Raw genomic sequence first — 19957 nt, 5'->3', positions numbered from 1 at the left:
TTCCGAGAGACAGGGAGAATGTCAAAAATATACCAATAAACGTTGCGACAGTGAGAGCCAAAGTCGCGCGGGCGACAACTCGCGTTCTGATTGGTTCATTTTTGGCTCGAGATGTCATATGATTTCTACCTTTGCCCACCAGATATTTGGAGCGCTGTGATTGGCTTACACTCATCAGGCCACTCACAGCCCATCAACGGCAGTTTATCGTAAGGTTTTTTGCATGTATAAATTCTACGGACTTTTTAAAAGGAATTCTTTCGTTATATCGCTCGATGGGATTCACAATGCACTGTCTACTTTGTGGTAGGCGCTCCTCGTCGAGTGGGAAATACTTCTTGAACTTATTTCGCAAAATCGCACCGTCAGTTGTAAACGTTTGCGTGCGCGGCGTTGTGTTGTTCATCCTCGGAACTTTCTTTGCAATGGTTCTTTTCACGTTTTCTGTTTTACCAGAAGTACGTAGAAAGAGAATCCAAGATATAGGTATAATTGCAAAGCTCTTCAGTGCTGTGTGGTGGATCGCTCCGTCCTCTGGCACTGCTGCTGCAGTTGTGGGTTTGATTTATCCTTGTTCTGACATTCGCCTTGGAAAACCGCACAAACTAGAAAGAGAATGGTCTAGCGTTTTTAAATGCGTGGTGTTATTCCTTGGAATAAGTCATGCATGTGCCGTATCCTTTCCACTGTTGTGTCCTTTGGGTTTTAAAGTAATTTAATGTGAGTAACTACGAGTGTTTGCGGAAACTTAGAAGCTAATTTCTAGCGTGATAGTGCAGTCAACGAAATTGACACAGGCGTCTAGTTTATTTCCGGTCTGTGTAAATCAGTCGTCCGAAAACGAAAAAAAACGCGATAAAAGCAGAAATACAACGTATATTTGTGAAAAAATCGCAGTGCATAACAAGAATAGCTAACTCTGTTTTGAAATAAGCCTCATTCAGTTACAAAACTTTAAAATCAGGGCAACGAAACCCGAAGATTGTTAAAACGTGTTTTTAATTGTTATGTATCGCGTTTTGAATCGAAATACGTAATTTAGTATCTTTCTTAAGAAATGTGAGCTATGCAGGACTATTCATCATTTGCTGATGCATAGGAAATTTCCATCAACAAATTTATGAAACGCCGGTAGTTTTTCAAGGTATCAAGTTACGCCTAAAATTTCCGGGACTGGCGTTGATTTGATGATCAAGTCGTTTAATGTGTTTATGTGACGGCAGTTTTTTGTGTATGTATTGTGTGCAAAGAAATTAAATTGGTAAAAGATTTTTGATTGAATATTAAAAAAAAAAAAATGTTAATCAATCTTTGTTGTTCAGCCTGAAATATAATTCTAGGAATTTTTGTTTGATACCCTTGTCATGATTTGTATTGTTGTAGTTATGGTTTATATTTTTGTTCTCTTTCATGTATCGGTTGTTTTTCGTTTTCAACAGAATTAATTTAATTATACAAGGCATCATGTCTTACACACATCATTGACCTGTTGCATTCAGAAAGCAAATAGGGTGACAAGCTCAGTAAGCAATTTAATTCAGTGGGATTCATTGCTATGGATAATTCTTGAGATTACCATTTTCCAGTCGTTTTTCAAAGTCAACATTTTTATGTACAAAAAATATGATGATCCTACCAAAAACTACAAAAACAAGTAAAGAAATCCCATTATAGACCATTGGTCCAGCTGAACAAACCAGCCTTAAGTTCAAACTTTTTCCTTGCTAATGTGAATATGCTTATCATTCTTATCCAAACTATGTTTTTTTTAGTTAGCCATTCTTTTTTACTTCATGATTATCTGTGGACAGTAAATAGTTTTTATAACTTCTTAAGTAGAAAAAGTAATGTTTTGTCTCCTTAACATTTTTGTAGAAAATCACTTTTAACAGTCCAATGCACATCTTCCTCTTTATGGCTATTAGCTCACTGACCTTGTGGTGGTTATTTGACCGATCAAAAAATGGTCTTGGACTGGCTGTGCTGGTAACAATGTGTGCCTGTATTCTTCTACAATGTTTGATATACTTGGGAGTTTACAGGTAAAAAAAAAATAATAATTTTTAGACATCAGTAAAATACTAGGATGGACTCCACTTCCTAGATCTGATATATTCTCCTTATTCTCTGAAAATAATGGCTTGTGTCTTTCAATTGGGAATATACTGATGTTGTCAGAATTGCCAGGTCAAATCGAAGAGAAATGCAATAATTGTTTGCTTAATCTTTAATTGTTTGACCAGACCCACCTAACGCATGAGTGATCCTGCAGTTTTATTTCAAAAAATCATGTTTGATTTTTACACCTCAGTACTTGAACATCTAGACTAGGTTGTTCAAAGCTAGGTTAAGATAACACAGGGTTAATGTGAAATCTGATTTCAGATCTGATAGCTTTAAAAGAAAATTTAGTCAAGTTCTTTTTGTCTAGAATATGACTACGTAATTCTCTAAAAAAGAACTCAGGAAATTATCCTAAAAAGGCTTTTGAATAAAGGAATAAAGAAACCTAGATTAAAATTTAACCTTGGGTTAGTGCTTATTGGCCTTGGAACAAGTGGGCCCTGGTCTTGTATACTTGTATACTGTACAGGTTTTACCCTCTAAAGCTGAGATAGAAACTGAAAGATAAAAATTGGTATGCAGTTCTCTAATCACTTCTATTCACATCTCATTACTAATGTGCTATCAAGTTGGTGGCCTCTCAACCATAGCTCCTGAAGGATAGAAACCAACCAGTCAATGACAAAACAAATTGGTTTTTTTTTTTTTGCAAATAGTTTATCTCTGTCCTTTCAGAAATGGTGAGCCAGATTTCCTCTATGCAAGATCTTGGCTGCCATGGTTCTTTTTTTCTGGTGTTGTAACATTTGGATCCATTGGAAGACAGCTTGCTATGGTATGTTTCTGCTCATGAAGTGAACCTCAATTTTTCATCAAAAATACTATTTACACTTGAAAGGAATGGTGCCAATACAGTGCCTATAAGATCTGAAGACACTAATGTTCCATATAGGCTTTGTAATTTTAAGGCACTTGAACAAGCATAAGCTAGCTTCATAATTTTTTTTTTCAAATAAGTTCCATAGAATGACTTTTTCCACAAATTTTTGTGCTTACATCATGAGACTCGGAAAAGGTTTGCCTGCAGTAGGTTTTTACTGAGATCTGTGATGCCTCCTCACAAATTGATACTTGCTTGTCTCAGTACAGCTTTCCTTTCCAGCCACTAGCCCAAACATGTTTTACCAAAAATTCTGGGAGGTTATTTTGGTGTATGAAACATTTATCCCTTTACACCCTAACATCAGTATGCATTTTCTCCTCACTGTTCTTTATACATTTCCAAAGGTGCTGACAAGGAAAATTTGTTTGCCAATTAAAAGGTTCCTTCTCTAGTGACCATTTTTTTTTATTCTCATGACCTTAATGTATGATTGAAGAGTGATATTGTAAGGAGAAAGTAGAAGCCAATCAATCTTAGGGTTTAACCCTTTCACTCCCACAAGTGACCAAGACAGAATTTCTCCTTACAATTTCGACACAATATCAAGCAGGCAGGTGATGAGAATAGAGAAGAATATCAATCATGGGATTATTAGTTGATCCAATACCAAATTCTCTGAACTAACATCATAAGAATTGTATGGCAGATAGTAAGGAGAATTACTAATTAGATCTTGGGAGTGAAAGGGTTAAAGGGTTGGGCAACTACTCTGAAATGCTTTAAGAAATGTTAAGATTCCATTTTGGTTCAGCGATATCTGATCTATTTTTTCTTTTTGGTTTTTTCAGACTGAATACAACTTTGGGAGAGGAAAAGAACATGTAGATTAAATGTTGCACCAATTTAAATGCTTTTAACATGCCATAAGAGCTTAACACTACCTGTGAATAGCCTGCTTGAACAATGGAAAGTATCCAAAGTTTAGAACAGTTGTAAAATTTTTTATTGAAACTTGGTTTTGGCCATGTCATGACAATAGTTGTTAAATATTGTGGATTATTGTTGATGTGGGAAAATTTAAGATGAAAATTACATTCTTCAAATTTTAATAAGAGAGGGGGAAAAATTTGGTACTTTCAGTGATATAAGAACAAAAGGAGGCATTATTTATTTTGCCACTTGGCTAATCATTAATAAGTACAACAAAATATTTCTTAAACGTTTTGTACATATTGGCTAAAAATGGAGCACAATCCTGAGTTATGACCAAAATTACAGCATGGTTCCTAAAGAACTTGATTGCTATGTTAAAGTTATTGGTAGATAGATAAACAATAGCATCCATTTGGCTCCAAAATATACGCACATATTTGTCTGCATACTCAATCTTTTTAGACATAAGAGCAGTTTTCTGATTGCAAAGCTTGATGAAAACTGAGCTATAAAAAATAGATCACATTCAAGGAAAATATCCCTGCATCTTTTTGCGCAATATGGAGGCTGTTGTGTTTAGTATCCTAATTCAAATATTTTTGCAATGTGCAGGAAAGATGTTAACAAACGACTTACTGTTAGATTTATGGGATGATTACTTTTCAGAGTTCTCTGGTACAACTTTACACACAAGAAACATGTCCCTTCTTTATCACCACTTCACTGTGTTCTCTTGTCTTGAATATAATTTTAAACAAAGGGTTTTCTGTATTGGACAAAAGTTTTGAAAATTGGGGAAGATCAGGGGGTATATCCTTGAATATCCTCCAATCTTTACTGGGGCATATTCAGTCACATGATGCATTTAGACCAATTGTACACAGGCAAAAATATTCGATGGATTGTTATGTCTGCTATTTATGTAACATATGGTTAAGTTCCTAATGGTACTTTCTAAATAGTATGACCATAGAGGTTTGCACTTGTTAGATGGTTAGATTAAATCATACTAATCAGAAATTGAGTTATTTAATATCATTAAGATCACATATCTTACATGCTGTTCAAGATGAGGTGGATATAACTGTTAAAATGTTTTAATTCCATATTTTACCAAGAAATACACATATGTATCGCTAAGGAGATGTTTGGTGGGCAAAAACCTTGAGAATTTGTTTTAATCAGCATAATTATATTCATTATTGAAAAGATTCCAGAATAATAAGGAAAAATATTAATAAGGCTGCTCTTACATGATAAATATTTTTTGGCAGGTTCCAGGAAATTTCTTAGTGACAGGAGTACACATGTATATAGACATGTGTTCTCTAGGCTTAATTTCTTGCTGGCGAGAGATTTAAGTTTCTATAACCAATTTTCCTGTATTTCCAAATAAAAAAAAATTAACTGATTTCTTTGACTGAATATTATGAATTGCTTGTCAAATATTGTTTTTTTGTTGTTGTTTTTGTTTTGTTTGTTTTGTTTTTAACAAAATCACTGTTTCAGTGGCTGATAAAAAACTCAATTTTAGCACAGGAATTTGTGAACTGTAATCAAAGGCAAAAAAATGGCCTATCTCTTTGAGTCAGGTTACAAAAAACTTCATCCAAGTGTGGTCATGTTTTTAACATGGAAATAATTAATTTATTGGCTCTAAGAAATTTTACTTATTGTGAATAATCCTTTTAACTGAATTAATTTATTCAGATTCAAACACCAACTGAGAACTTTTTCTCATAAGGGGTAGCCATATTAATATTTTGAAAAGAATCTCACTGGATGCTAAAATGGTTATTTGTAAAGATGTTAATGCTTTCATGCTTTGTTCTCACCTTCTGTATATATTTGAAATAAAAGACGACAAAACTTAATGAGTTGTTAATGTGTGCCTTGATTAGATTGAATAATGATTTCAGAAGGTAAGTTCTGAAGAGATTAAGGGCAAGCTTGAAAACCTGTTCATCTCTCTCTTGTTGCATTTGATAGTTTTGAATGGTTCCTTGTACAAAATTCATTTAGCATGCATTTCTGCATGATTGAATTTACAGGGCAGTAGTTTCCTCCAACTGTGGAGACCCAAAAGGAAACAAAAAATGGTTTGAGTCAGCAGAGGTTTGGGTTAGCAGACAGTAAATGGCCCAAAAAAATGGGTCAAGAGAAATCTTGTCTTGCTCAAGTTGGGTTGGGTCATCTGTGTTCAAGTTACCCATCTTTCACTTAAATACAAAGGCCACTGCAAAAATGTTGTCACTTTTGTTAGTGGTGAAGTCTGAATAGCTTCTTTGATTTTAAGTTGAAAAGTTGTGGAAGCAGGTGAAACCTCTCAGCATTTATCCACATGTGTGCAGGAGCACTTGGTCAGTGATAGGAACTCTCACATTTTCAAATATACACAATTCTCGTTGCACTCTATGTTCTGCGTACATTCTTCTGTTACTATTGTTTGTTTTGTTCAATCAGCATTTCCTTATACACTTAACATTTTTTTGTACTTTGTACCAACCTGAACTAAAGATGACAGAAGAACTGTTGAAACATGTTTTAAAAAAGTGTTGTTTATTTTCTTAAATTTGTTACACATCTTCTCCTTCCCAGACCTTACTAAAGGAAATGATCACCAGTGAAGGAACCTTTTGATTGGCAAACAAATTCTCCTTGTCAGCACCTGAGGAAATGTATAAAGAACAGTGTGGAGTCTATGCATACTGATATAAGGGTAGAAAGGGCTAAAACTTGAAATATGTTGGGGTCAGAGTATTTCTTGAATGCCTGTTCAGATTTTGAAAACTTTGTGTTATTTCCACTACTGCTCAATTAGTGTTCATTACTGCATAGATCACTTTCATATCCACTTCTTTTTTCACAGTTCACACATATGATTTTGATATATTCACAGACATTTATTCATCACTTCACGGTTTATAATTAATAGCTCCCAGTTGGCTTGACAGCTCAGTTGGTAGAGCACTGCACTGGTATCGCAGAGGTCATGGGTTCAGATCTTGTACAGACCTGAATTTATTTCAGGCCTAATTTTCACAACTGCTCAAGTAGTGTTCATTACTGCAAAGATTGCCTCCACATTCACTGCAAAGATCTCTTAAGGCCTATTTACACGGCACGACTTTGTCGCATGCGATAAGCTTACGACAGGCCTACGACATGACTTAAGAGTCGTAAGCGAGTTGTAGGTTTGATTTACACGAAACAATTCGTGTCGTAAGCCTGTCATAAGCTTGTCGCATGCGACAAAGTCGTACCGTGTAAATAGGCCCTTATAAATTCATGTTGTAGTGTTAAAAAACCTCTCTTTCTTCTTTAACCCTTCAACCCCTTAAAAAGACAAATTATAAAGGAAATGATTGCAAACAAAAGCTCTTGATTATTAAGTAAATTCTCCTTGTCAGTTCCTCAAAAGATCTATAGAACACAGTTTAGAGAATATGCATACCAATGTTAGAATGTAAGGGTTAACCCCTCAGAGTGACCAGTAAAATTTCAGGACAACTGTCATACTAAAAGAAATGTTTATTAAGATTTAAGAAGCACTTACAAGCATCAGAAATTGTTTTTTTGTACATTTTAACAAATATTTCAACAATAGGAAATTCCCTTTTGATGATGCATACAGTACTGCTTGAAGTTTACCAGTTAAAAAGTTAATTTTATCAAGATCAAAACATCCAGTGAATAAATAAATTTTGAAACCTTAAAAAGACCAAGAAACACTGAGTTTCAAAACCAAAGAGAGTGGTTTATTAAAAAACATCAGAATAGGGGCTCTCAGATACGTTGGTGTCAAGTTACACAATTTTTTTCTAAACCGAAACATGAAGGACAAAATATTATAGTTAAAATCTTAACATTAAGAAAAAGGCTTAAATACTGGCTAGCAAGTGCCTGAAATGTAAAACCTGAGCTAGAGTCATTGTAAATGTACTAGTAGGTCATATTCTCACTGAAATGGGAAAATAAATTAACCTCAGATTAAGGGAAACCCTGCAAATGTCTTCTGTGTACGATTGTGCCAAGGCCATAATAAACTTGAAATTGAAATATTTAGTATAAAAAGAGAAAAATACCCAAATTAACCTGTAGAGATTAAAGAGAGCTGAAAAAGGCAACTGATCATTTTTAAATTTAGATATTTTCATCTAGTCTTTTCATCCAGAATGTTCAGTGTAAAATAATTTGGGAGAAATAAATTAGTTGGGATAACACACATTTCATTAAAGAAAGGTTAGAGATATATCAGATAAAATTATAGTGGTACACTGACACAAGTCCATAAGACCCCCTCAAGTTTTAACAATTGCAATCTATTGCTCCCCTACCTCCCCCTTGCACCAAAACTACTGCAGCTTCTTTTAAGAAACTGCACTTGAAGCAAACCTGCTCCAGTAGGCATTAAAGTTGGCTGGTCAAGAAAAGAAACTCATCTATAACTGATTTAAACTTGAGACTTAACTTGTGTTGTGATCACCCTTAAATTAACTGTATTTGGATCTTGGGAAAATTCCTCCTCCCACATAGGAAAACAGATTGTTTCATCATTGGATCAAAACAATATAACCTCCATAGGTGAATAAATTAAGAAAACTAACGCAATCCTTAAAACATTTTGGCAGGAGTATGTTAACTCATATGTGTCACATGAAAAAAATTATTCACCATTCTTTGCATTTAGTAGAACAACTACTTATGACTGAGATAAAATTTTTCCTAGCAGATAAAAGTAATGATTTTATTAACAATCTACCTCTAACTAAGTGAAAATGCCAATGCTAAAACCAGTTGTTACAGAAGGGGTCAAATAACAGCTAGAAAATATAATAAACCCCCTCCCAACTACATTATGAAAGGATTGTTTTAGTTAACAATTTTAAAGGTGTCAAAAGAAAAACAACAAAATACTAGATGTAATCTGAATATGAAAATTAATATTTGCAACTGTGATAAGTCATAAAATTAAAAATAACAATTAAATTTAATTTTTACATTTTGGAGCTTTGGATTTCAAAGGGTTGACAATGCTAGTGATTGACTAGTTGATTGTACATTTGTGTACGTACTGCATATTTTTGCTTAAAAATTACTCTTAATACATCTATTCGAATATTCTCTCCATTAACTCCAGGAATCTCCTTGCATAATTTTCCGGTTTTATTGTAGAAATTTCTGCTCCTGCCTAGGATGTAAAAAAATATCTGTTTTCAGAGCTGCATACAGTTAGTTTGTGAAATTATTATGAGGATCAGTATATTGCAAGGTAATACAATGTTCAAGGAAGTGTTTGACTAGCATTTATAACACCAACACCCAAGAAAATCTTAACAAAGACCATCCCCACATCACCCAAGTGTCAAGCAAAGATGACAAGGGAGTATGGAAGAGATTAAGGGTACCACTGAAAACACCTTTCAAGAAAAATAATATTCACAGCTGGATCCGACAACAAGAGGTAATAAAGCTAACCAATGAATTTTATCAAGTGGATACTGCCATCCAACCTATGAGCAGAAGGTAAGTCTGCATCCAAGCCTTAGTTGCATAGCTACTAGAACTTATACAGGTTTCCAGAGCATGAAACAGTTAGCAACATAGGCATTTCCCATGGAAAAGGATGCCAGTTCATCACAGGTTACCTCCCCCCCACCCCCCCCCCCCTTGCAGTTTTCCTGTCTCCCTGACGGTTTACCAGTTACAATTACTACTCTTGGGTGGGAAGGGGACTGACAGAGACTGTTTTGTGCAAGAACTAAACCCAATGATGCTGGCTAGAGCTGTGACCTCAACCTTTTGGTCCAGTCCAGCAAGCTAACCATTCTGTCATCATGACATAAACCTGACAAACAGTAAAAAAAAAATGTTTACACTAGTTCTGCCATCAACATGATAGCTGTGTATCATTGCTTTTTGAGACCACTTCTTTAAATTAAAAGAAAAAGGTTTTAATCCTCTATGGAAGGGAAGGGAATTTAAAAGTACCCCAAAACACTGACAGGTGAAAATATGTCTGTAAAGGCCTGTTAAAGAAAAATAGTTTATACTTGAGTTGTATATATCCAATTGTTCACTTGAAGCTTGTTTCAATGACAGTTAAAAAGAAAAATGTGTTTAAGTCTTACAAATTTAAAATAGAGTCAAAAAGAATTGTTTGAGGAAGTTTAGCTAGTTATCTTTTAGTGAAGTTCAATTGTCATCAAATAATATTGTCAGAAACTTTAAAATTACAGCTATTTTCTTAGAAAAAGGTTAACCATTAACAGTTGCTCATAAATTAGCAAAGAGTAAAAAGTTATCATGTTTACAGATTTTCAATACCAAAATCAGTATTAAGATGAGTATTTTAAGTAAGATAATTAAGATGTGGAAAGAGGTCAAGTTACCCTAGGAGATGTTAGCCAGAAGTTTTCACGTTGCTCGCCATTTGCCCTCATTTGCCTCACACTAGCTCGCCACTGAACTGCAGCAATCTAAGGCAGGGAATGTCACTGATCATGACACTGACTCAAACCCAATAGAAAAAAGCATTACCACTGCTGTAAATTAAGGCAGATCAAAAACTTAACCTGCAGCCAAATCTTTAAGTGCCAGCTCTCTGAAACTTGGCATTTCAGATCTATGCTATTCTAGGTTTACAAATAAGGCAATTAGATAAAGTGAGACAATTTTGAACAAAACTGAAAAAAACAGAAGTAATTTTTGTGACCAACGAAGTTACAAAACACCAGTAGAAGTAAATTTTCAGTGACAGTCAATTCTATGACAATTTAGATTCTGAAAGTTTTTTCACTATCTTCTCATTTCTCTCCAATATTCATTACATTCATTAATTCATTTTACATTTTTTTAGCTCAGTCTTTATGTTTCCTAAAGAGAAGAACTTTTTACTTAAATTATATAATTACTTGTGGATCAAGGAGTCAAAGTCAAAATTAGTTTTATATGAGAATATCTTTCCAAGCCTACATTATGTCAAAGTTTTAAATTAGTCTATCAAGCTTACAAAAAATTACACTAAGAGTTGGTACAAATCATCAACTTTCAGAGTGAACTTTTAACTTCATAAAGAGATCATTTTTCTAATTTAACTACAAGTTACAAAATCATGAAATTTTTTCTGAGAATCTGGACCTTAGAGACATCACTTGAGACAGTATGAGAACACTATCACTGTTGTAAAGTAAAGATTTAAAATTGTATCTAGAGCTACTAAATGTATCTAGCAGTTCTTAAAAGGACAAGGAGCTTTTATAGGCACCTGATTGGACAATTAGGAGGTGAGAGTGGAGGGGGGGAGGGGGGGGGAAATTTACTACCTTAGCTAATGTTGAGCAAATATAAGGGCTGCTTACAGAATGGAAAGTTCTGTGTGAACCCCCATACATCTAGTGAGATTAGAATAACAAGCACCACAGAGCTTCCAAATGGGAATAAATTATAAAATAAGGAATGAAGTGCCAAGTGCCAAAAATAAGTAAACATTAATTTTCTAAGAGATACCTTTATGCACAAAACACTCAAAAGGATACACTTATCTCCCTCTTGAAAAACTTGGTATGAATATGTGACCAAGAAATACAATCCTTGTTTAAAACAAGGTATATTTTGAAAGGGGCAGGGCTATTTCTGATATTCAAGGCAATTGTGACATCAAAATTCCCTCTTGTATACATTTATATATAACATATACAGCTAAATTTTTTTTTTACCAAGGACACAACAGGACTTGCAGATATCTGAGTATCAGTGAGCCACCTACTATGTTACATGTACCTATCTCCCACACTTCCCAAATCTCTTTCAATAAACATAAAATAAAACATGCTACAAAAATCTGTTACCCCATTTCAAATTACTTTGCATTCAGGATGTTTTTCATACTGTTTGCCAAAGTATGCCAGATGGATTTTGTGTCAACCTTGTGGGAAATATCATCTGATGAGTAGACCATGGGTGTTTTCACTGCCTAATTACATAAACAGTGACCTCAAATACAAATTTCAGTTAGCTAGGCAAGCATTTACTCACCCCATGTTTGACAGTTTTCGCAGCATGAGCAGCCTTTTTTCCAGCACCATAAAATGTTAGCACATCTATGATACCAAGGTAATAACACTCGCGTCTGTTTTCTATAAAAAGAGAGTGAATTTAAGAGTATTCTTCTATTTGTGTCCGGTGGAATTTTAGAGAATTTTTCAGTTGAAAACCTTAATTAATCTGGAAACAAGATAAGATTGTCAGGTAAGAGGGTTTGTTGATGTGAAAAAACACTGAAATCTCAACACCAAACATCAAAGAAACATATGATAGATGGTTTGGAGATTTGGATCTCAGGTGTTTGACTGACCCTTTGCATCTCATTTTCTCAATCACTGCTTCTGTTTTAAAACCCTTTAATGTGTACTCATATACCTCAACATTCCACTTCAAGTGTTTGTTACTAGTCTAAGATGTTCATAGCAACACATACCATCTACACTTTGAAAGCCCTCTGTGTCATCCTCATCCTCTCTCATATCAAGATCAGTGCTTCCATAGCTGATATTTCTCTCTCTGTGATCATCACAGTTAGCAGGAGGAGTTGTTGGAGGTGTATCAGAGTACAGCATCTCTGCCTCACCCGGGGAGTCAGATTCCTGGGGTGAGTCACCTTCACGAGGAGACTCTGGCTCGCTATCTTCATTACTGTCTACACCCCCCAGAAAATCATCCACATCATTTCCTGCCTCCGCAAGATCAGCATCATGAATTCCTACCAGCAAGCTATAGTCCATGATGTTAAGACTTGTCAAAAACTGCATGAAAGGAAAATACTAATTCTTAGGTGAAAGATTTCACTTCATTTCATTTGTTTTTTGTTTGAAATCTTTACCATCATTTGCATCAACTATTATTTGCTACCCAATGGATAAATCACTATCCAGTGGATAAGTCATGGCAAAACATATATTGTTATCTACTGGATAGAGATTTATTCAGTGGATAGTGTTATCTGACCTTTCAACAACTGGGGCCAGTACAATAATATATACTTCCTGAGGGAAACAGTTAGTTTTGTTTTCCCGAGAGTCCTGAAGTTTCCCCAGACATAGTCTTGGGAAACATCAGGACTCATTGGAAAATGGAACTAACTAGTTTCCCACGGGACCACACATTGAGTACTTTGTTGTTTATTTTGCTGCTAAGGTGAAACTGCAGAAGAGATTAATGGGTAACTCCTTTTGACATTACCAATACATTCTCCTGCAATAAAGTGACAACAATGCTTATTCTGATAAAACATCAAATTCTCCATCAGATTTAGGAGGAAGTGTGTAGCAGCTAGAAAGGAGAGCTAGTTATCAGATATGGGCAGTTAAAGGGGGCAATGAAAAATCCCAAACCATGCAGAAAGGGTAAACTAGAAGTCTCACCTCAACATCATCCTTGACTCTTTGTAGTAAGTCTTTCTTCACTTCATCCCCAATACGAAGCTTTGCATTATCTTTTGTGAAATCATTGTCCTTGAATGTAGGATTTTCTTTTGTCTGGAAAACCAATAATATCCTCTTGAAAAAAAATGTCTAAAATGTACATGTATATCTACATCATCTTGATGGTTTTAGTGTCTCTTTTAGCATACTTAGGGACACAACCTCACAAACCTGTGAGGATGTTACTGGAAATTACATCAAAGCCCTCTTAACATGAACTTGAGAGCTTACTAGTTTTTATTATCAATCTTAAAATACAAAACATAGCAAGTACTGTTACCTTTTCCTTAGTACTTGCTTGTCTGTCAACTGTAGAACCTTTTAAGTCATACTTCTTGTGAATTTTAAACTTAGAACTAAACACACTCTTCATTACTAAAAGGTAGGTCTCCTTGTTATCCACTGTGATCCGGTACACAGCCAAGTACTGGGGCAACAGTGTTTTGGCATGTTTCTCAACAATATACTGCAAAAGATTTGTAAAGGAAAATATGTGTGGTTATTATTGAAAAGGTGTAGTAAATGTGCATTTACAGTACTACTCAAAAGCTGATTGACAGTGTGGACATTTTTGAGAATTAAGGATGGAGAATCTAGGATCAAGAATCAAGCCTCGTGGAGAGAGAATTGAGAATTAATTATTGAGGATCAAGGATCAATTTTTTAGGAAAATTATTGGTAATAATGATAACACTCCTCTGGAAACTGCCGTACTCACATGATGGTACTGTGGAAGAATGTTGTGAAGTCTTTCAATATCTTCACTCTCTATTGTTTTCACATAGAACCTTTTGTCTTTGGAAATAAAGAATTTGGCACCACTTCGACCAGGTGAGGGCATGACTAAGGGAGGACTCTGAAAGGAAGCCTGGAAGATACAAATTAAACAAAATTGTTTCACAAATCTGAAGCTTGTAAGTGCATACCTGTATGTATTTTGCTATAGAAAGCCAAGATTGGAGACAAAAGTCAACTACTTACGGCATAATGGCTGTCATCAATACCAAAACGTTCCCGAAGCTGTCTGAAGACTAAAGGACAGTATTCTTTGAACTTGAAATGGCTTGGAAAATTTTCTCTGCAAAGAAATATGTGAGACATGGATTAAAACCTATCTTGTTTTTCACAAGACAATCCAGAGAAAAAGAGTTCTAGAATTTGAAGAGGGATGGTTGAGGCAAATAACAAACTCATACAAAGATTAGGTACATGCATGTTTCCTTACATATCAAATGGGCTATCTTGAAAAATCAGTACCCCTCAGTTTAACGCTTTCTCATTTGCAATATGTGCTAAGCTCTGCCAATGTCCACAATCCTTGACTACCTTCGAGTTTAATCCAACCACTTTGGCATTTTTTTCTCCCAGAAAGCAGTTTTTTTAGGGTTGTATTCTTTGTACATGTAAGACTTGCATAGGCAGTTGAGAAGGGGATGCAGAAAGCCTGTGCTCCACCCCAAACCCCCCCCCCCCCCCCCCACTCTTTCCACTGTAAGTTTTTAAATTAGTGCAAAAATACTCCCAAGCTCAGCATAAATTGGCTGGGAACAATGTTCTTACAGTATATTCCTCTTTTTCATAAATCACTTCATCATGATTATATTTAGTAGATTATAATAATGTTCTGAGACTTTTTTGTAACAATGCATAAGTTGATTTTCTCATTATATCTTAGCTATATAGGATGTTTATTTAAAAAATTTGTTTGTAAAGATATTGTAGTTCAATTAGATCCTTGGTTCAATTTTTGCAATCTTATTTGTTTCAAATCAATCATCATAGGTCACTAAATACAAAGCTAAATATGCATGAAAATAAAATTTGAATGAAAAGTTTATGAACTTGAGTGTATCTTTCCTACAAAGAATCCCTATGACCTTCTAGTATCTGCATTAGGTATAATTTTTTAAAGAAACAGTTTCACAAATGTGATTAAGATAACCACAGAATATTTTAACCTCAGTGGCACATGTGCCAATACTTACACTTTTGCATGCATAAACTATCATGATGCTACATCAGATGTAAAACCCTGCTGTAGCATTTTACTTGAAAAACTACCAAAACATGAATAACAGCTGGAATTCTAAAGAAAACTCATCTTGCATATTTTCTTTTATAACCAATTATTGGCCAAAGTTTCATTATTTTGACTATGTTATTTGTTGTGGTTGTTATTTCCAGCAGGCTACCTTACACAAAACCCTGGATGCTTCTCCCCTTATAGTCCAAATTTACCAAAACTAACTGCAAATGCAACAGAATACCAAAAGTTGGTCAGCAGAATTTTAAGGCTTCTCCCCATCAGATGCGTAACTTTGCCTCTCACCAATTTTTTAGCTTGTGCTTAAGAAACTGAGATTTCCTCCAATCAAATCATTATTGTATACAATTTACCTCCTGTATTAGAGGGATTTCCTATAATCATCCCTGAGTAGGCAAATGCATTCTCTGTGATAATTCCTTTGCTACCTAATGCAGTCCTACAATAAATTGATCTAAGTGCTTTTTAAATGGGATTTAAAAATAGTTTGAGCTGTTTGGTCAGACAAGACATTGGCTCTCCGCCAAAGGGAATTTTACATAGCTTATATTATTTTTCACATCTAGAAAAGTCTCTGGCAATGATTCCTTGGATGACTACTTGTCATCAACACATTCACACATCATACCCACTTCCTCATTGCATCTAACAGTTCTAATTATACTTTGATTAAAAGACTGTCACAAAATATCTTTTACCAACCTACGATGCTTGTTTTATTTAATTTCATGGCCAAAAGAGGCAAAAGTAGCTAACTATACTCCATGTTTCTGCCTTTAAAATGTCCCTCCTCAGAAAGATAGCCAAACAAACCAAGGTTAGGAGAGAGTCAGTTGGACACAAGGAGCGATAATTTTTAACATATCTGTTGGTTAACATAGAGTACCTCACTCGAGTGTCACTTGGCTTATCTGAACATTCCTTCTTGGTTTAGGGTGAAAATTTAAGAAGATCGATTGTAAAAGTCTTATTTACTTTCACTTTCTCATTTCACCATTTTATAGCTATAGCATGTGAAAAAAATCACTTCTACTTCATCAGTAAATCTTGTAATTTGTTCAATTTTTCCTTTTGTTCTTTCTAAATGATGAGTTTGAAAAAAGACAAATTTTATTTTTCAAAGCCAGATTTGAACCATGTTCTTTCCTTTAGATGGTATCTCTAGCCAAAGTGACAAAGATGCATTTAAAAATGGAACATCACTTGGCCTGTATAGGATTACTGTATGTCAAGGACATACAATCATAAGTGATCAAATTAACACAGAAAAAAAAAAAACAATAACAGATGTCCCCAGACAAATTTTGAAAAATATGTAAATAATCAAACAAACTTCACGAATTGAGAGATTTACTGCCTTAAATAGAAAAGAAAACTCTGAAATTGCTTCTCATTGTTGCTTTAATTTAATAATATACTATAAAACCAATCATTTCTTATTATGACACCATGTATAAAGGTTGTTTCAATGGGTACGCACCAAAAACATTAGCTATGTGTAATTACAATAAAACTCAGACAGCCAAAGGCATATTTATGAATCAAGTGAGAAATCAAACTCCGATTTCTTAAAGTTTCCTTCTGATGGCATAAACATACAAGAAATAAAAGAAATCTTGAATTCTTTTACAGGTAGCTGTATAAGCTATCTAAAACACATCACTAACTATGCACAAATACACTGCGATTCTATAGAACAATGCTTCAACCTGATTAATCAATCATTTCGAATTGTTTGTAGTGATAGATAAACAGCAAGGCTGTGCTCCAGTTTCAATGAGCTCTAGCTTATCAAATTTTTTTCAGATTATGTGAGTTTGCCAAGCTTAAACTGTATGTCAAAAAATTAACCAGACAAAACCAAATAATCAGACTATTCTTCCAATAAACTAATTCAGCCATAAAATTGACTTAATTGTGCTTCTTATCATCTCATAACAGTATGAGGTCCTTAGGGGAAAATATAAAAGAGTGCATCAATCAAATGCACGAATGTAAAATGATGAAAATAACATTCTTTCCTAACTAAAATTCAGCCTCAAGTTTGCTCACCCAATAACATTATTCAGTAATATCTTCACATATGCACATTTACGCAAGCTACACTTAATAAGGAAAAAATTTGACTTCTGAAATTAATCCTGACTAGAGCTGAAATTAAGAAGACGTCTATATTTAAAAATTTAGACATTTTCCACGCAGGGGGAAATCAAAACCGCACGTAAATTATTAAGCAATTTGATACAGAGAATAAAAATACAATAAATGCTGAATAGCTGGCTACACCGACCATTCTGTCGATAAGGCTGCAATGTGCGAAAAGGAGGTGTTGTTTACGAAATAAATCAGCTTTCAAGATGGGTATATGCCTTTGCGGTAACGATTCCATGGGAAAAGGCTTTGAAAGTCCAAATACGCTCGCACGATTGTCTAGATAATGAATTCAAGTCTTGCAGGTGACAAGTGCCCAGACCGAATTAAATGAAGAACCTATTCGATCGACGGTTTAACTTTGAAAACGCTGATACACATGTAAAACCTTGTCATGTTTCAGGAACCCAATCGACAATACAAAGAAAAAATTTGATATCTTCCGTAACAACGGGAAAAAAACCTAAGGAAGGTTAGGAAAATCTTAAGTTTACTGAAAGCTTCACAGTTCTCGCATAAACATGCTTGGCAGAGACGCTTGGATTTATTCCGATTTTCCGGACCAAACTTAACTTCGTGTCAAATCATGAAAACGAAACAGAAACACAAGAAATAAACTCCGAACAACGCCAAGCAGATTTAAAACTCATTCACAATAAATAATAATTCTAGAATATAACAGGACTCAAATAAACACACTGGCCTTCATAGCACTTACTTGTTGAAGAGGTGATTGTCCACGCGAAGTTTTGTGAACGCTTTAAAGTCGTCTGGCATTAGCATGGCTGGATTATTCACATGCGAGAGTTCGTTGATCTAAAAAAATCATAATACAAGCATCAGCCTCATATAAACACCGTTTTAGGAGAAAAACGACGAGATCATGCTTACCGAATGACTGACTCCCCACATCAAAACACTGAGAAGCGGATTTTTGGAGCGAAAGACTTTAACTTTCTGGCTCATAACCCTGAACTTCTTCTTCTTCTTCATCTTAGCATGACTAGACATCTTGGACAGTAGTTTTCCTCAGCTAACGACGACTTGTTTTTGTTTAAACCATACTTACTAATGGTAAAAAAAATTCCCACATTCTACAGTCCGCAGCACAGTTCTAATTTTGGATCGGACAATAAATATTCCCACCTGACTCCCATGATGCTTAGCTGCTTGTGAAGGAAAGAAGCTTCGGGTGGGGGAGGGGTGCGGCGAGTTGATGGCTTTCCGGCCTTTGGAGGTCACGAATTTCTAAGATGGACATGGCCTACTTTTTAATTCGATTTTGTTAAGTGTTCCTGTCATTTTTAATCTTCTCACCCGTGAAATGCTTAACGAGTTGAAGTGGCCACAAGGAAAACACATTTAAAATGAACAAAAAAAACAAAACAAAACAAAACAAAAAAGCAGCATCTAAGACAAGTCCATGATGAATTATTGAACAAAGATTTCTAAAGTAGATCAGTTAATTTGAATGACATGGAAAAATAACGATTAAATTCCTCCTTCTTTCGACCTCCTTTTCGTTTCCCTGGCGATTCAGGGTAGAGTGGAGGAAAAGCTTAACACAGAGGATAAAATTGCAGACTTCGGTCAAAATTCCGTCCTGGGATAATGGGCGAGTAAATCCCGTTTCGACATTTCTTTGACAATTCTTGTAGGTTTTTTTTTTTTCCAATAAGTACTTAGAAATTTATACGGCTGGTGTTTTGATTCTCCCTTTTGATTCTCCCTTTTGAGTCTAGCGTAATTATAGTTTTTTCGAGAGCTATCCAGGTAATGTCGCGGTTTACTCAGCCATTTAAAAATTATAATGAGCTCAAATCCCGGTTCGGGGAATTATTTGTGGAGACAGATTAGAGTCGCAGCGAACTCACCTCATCGAAATTGTTCAAATAACGTTTTAATTCCGCTTAGCCCATTTTTCAATAAGATATTCCATAAATAACGGGGCATTCGGTCAACTTCCGCGATTTTTCGGACACCGGTAGGGAGAAACGAGGAAAAAACTTGAAGTTTGCAAAACCCCTCCCTAAAATGGAATCTCTCCGCCGATGATCAAAGAACGCTTTCATCACCATCGAAAGTCCTAAAATATTTTCGTTCGAAAAGAAACGCCTTCCCTATGGCTGTCCTCTAATATGTCGTAAATGATCTCGCGACAAAGAGTCACACTGATTTGATGTACATCATTTTCTTCTCCTTCGGCTTACTCACAACTAACTCCGATCTCACAGTCAATCAACCTAAATCACCTATCATGTTTCTGTACTTCCGTCACGAACCTATCAACGCTCCGGTCACGACAAATATTTCATTGGTAAAAAATGCTGATACACAAGCTAAATTTGAACTGGTTTTTCCTTTTGAATAAAAAAACGCAGATAAGAGTACGAAAACGTC

At 35.1% G+C, this 19957-nt stretch overlaps 2 protein-coding genes across 3 annotated transcripts; one reads left to right on the top strand and one right to left on the bottom strand.

The window, feature by feature from the left end:
• Nucleotides 1–153: 153 nt before the first annotated feature.
• On the top strand, nucleotides 154–5754 carry LOC113667978 (insulin-induced gene 2 protein). Its single transcript, XM_089181415.1, has 4 exons — nucleotides 154–674; nucleotides 1876–2042; nucleotides 2800–2899; nucleotides 3796–5754. The coding sequence occupies exons 1-4, from the start codon at nucleotides 276–278 to the stop codon at nucleotides 3835–3837; spliced, it is 708 nt and encodes a 235-aa protein (XP_089037541.1). The 5' UTR covers nucleotides 154–275; the 3' UTR covers nucleotides 3838–5754.
• A 1642-nt stretch (nucleotides 5755–7396) lies between these two features.
• On the bottom strand, nucleotides 7397–18707 carry LOC113667967 (phosphatidylinositol 5-phosphate 4-kinase type-2 alpha). 2 transcript variants are annotated; one of them, XM_027183841.2, is made up of 10 exons: nucleotides 18449–18703; nucleotides 18276–18373; nucleotides 14344–14440; nucleotides 14081–14230; nucleotides 13643–13828; nucleotides 13303–13416; nucleotides 12360–12684; nucleotides 11918–12018; nucleotides 10273–10359; nucleotides 7397–9071 (listed from the first exon to the last, which is right to left on the bottom strand). In XM_027183841.2, exons 1-10 carry the CDS (start codon nucleotides 18566–18568, stop codon nucleotides 8991–8993), a joined length of 1359 nt encoding a protein of 452 aa, XP_027039642.1. In that variant the 5' UTR covers nucleotides 18569–18703; the 3' UTR covers nucleotides 7397–8990. The 2 variants fall into 2 exon arrangements, with proteins under 2 accessions (XP_027039642.1, XP_027039644.1); XM_027183843.2 differs by lacking the exon at nucleotides 10273–10359 and having other exon boundaries at nucleotides 18449–18707.
• Nucleotides 18708–19957: the final 1250 nt, after the last annotated feature.

Source organism: Pocillopora damicornis, chromosome 9, assembly GCF_964200805.1.
Source record: "Pocillopora damicornis chromosome 9, jaPocDami1.2, whole genome shotgun sequence".
Taxonomy (NCBI): domain Eukaryota; kingdom Metazoa; phylum Cnidaria; class Anthozoa; order Scleractinia; family Pocilloporidae; genus Pocillopora; species Pocillopora damicornis.
This window is presented reverse-complemented; position numbering and strand designations above follow the sequence as displayed.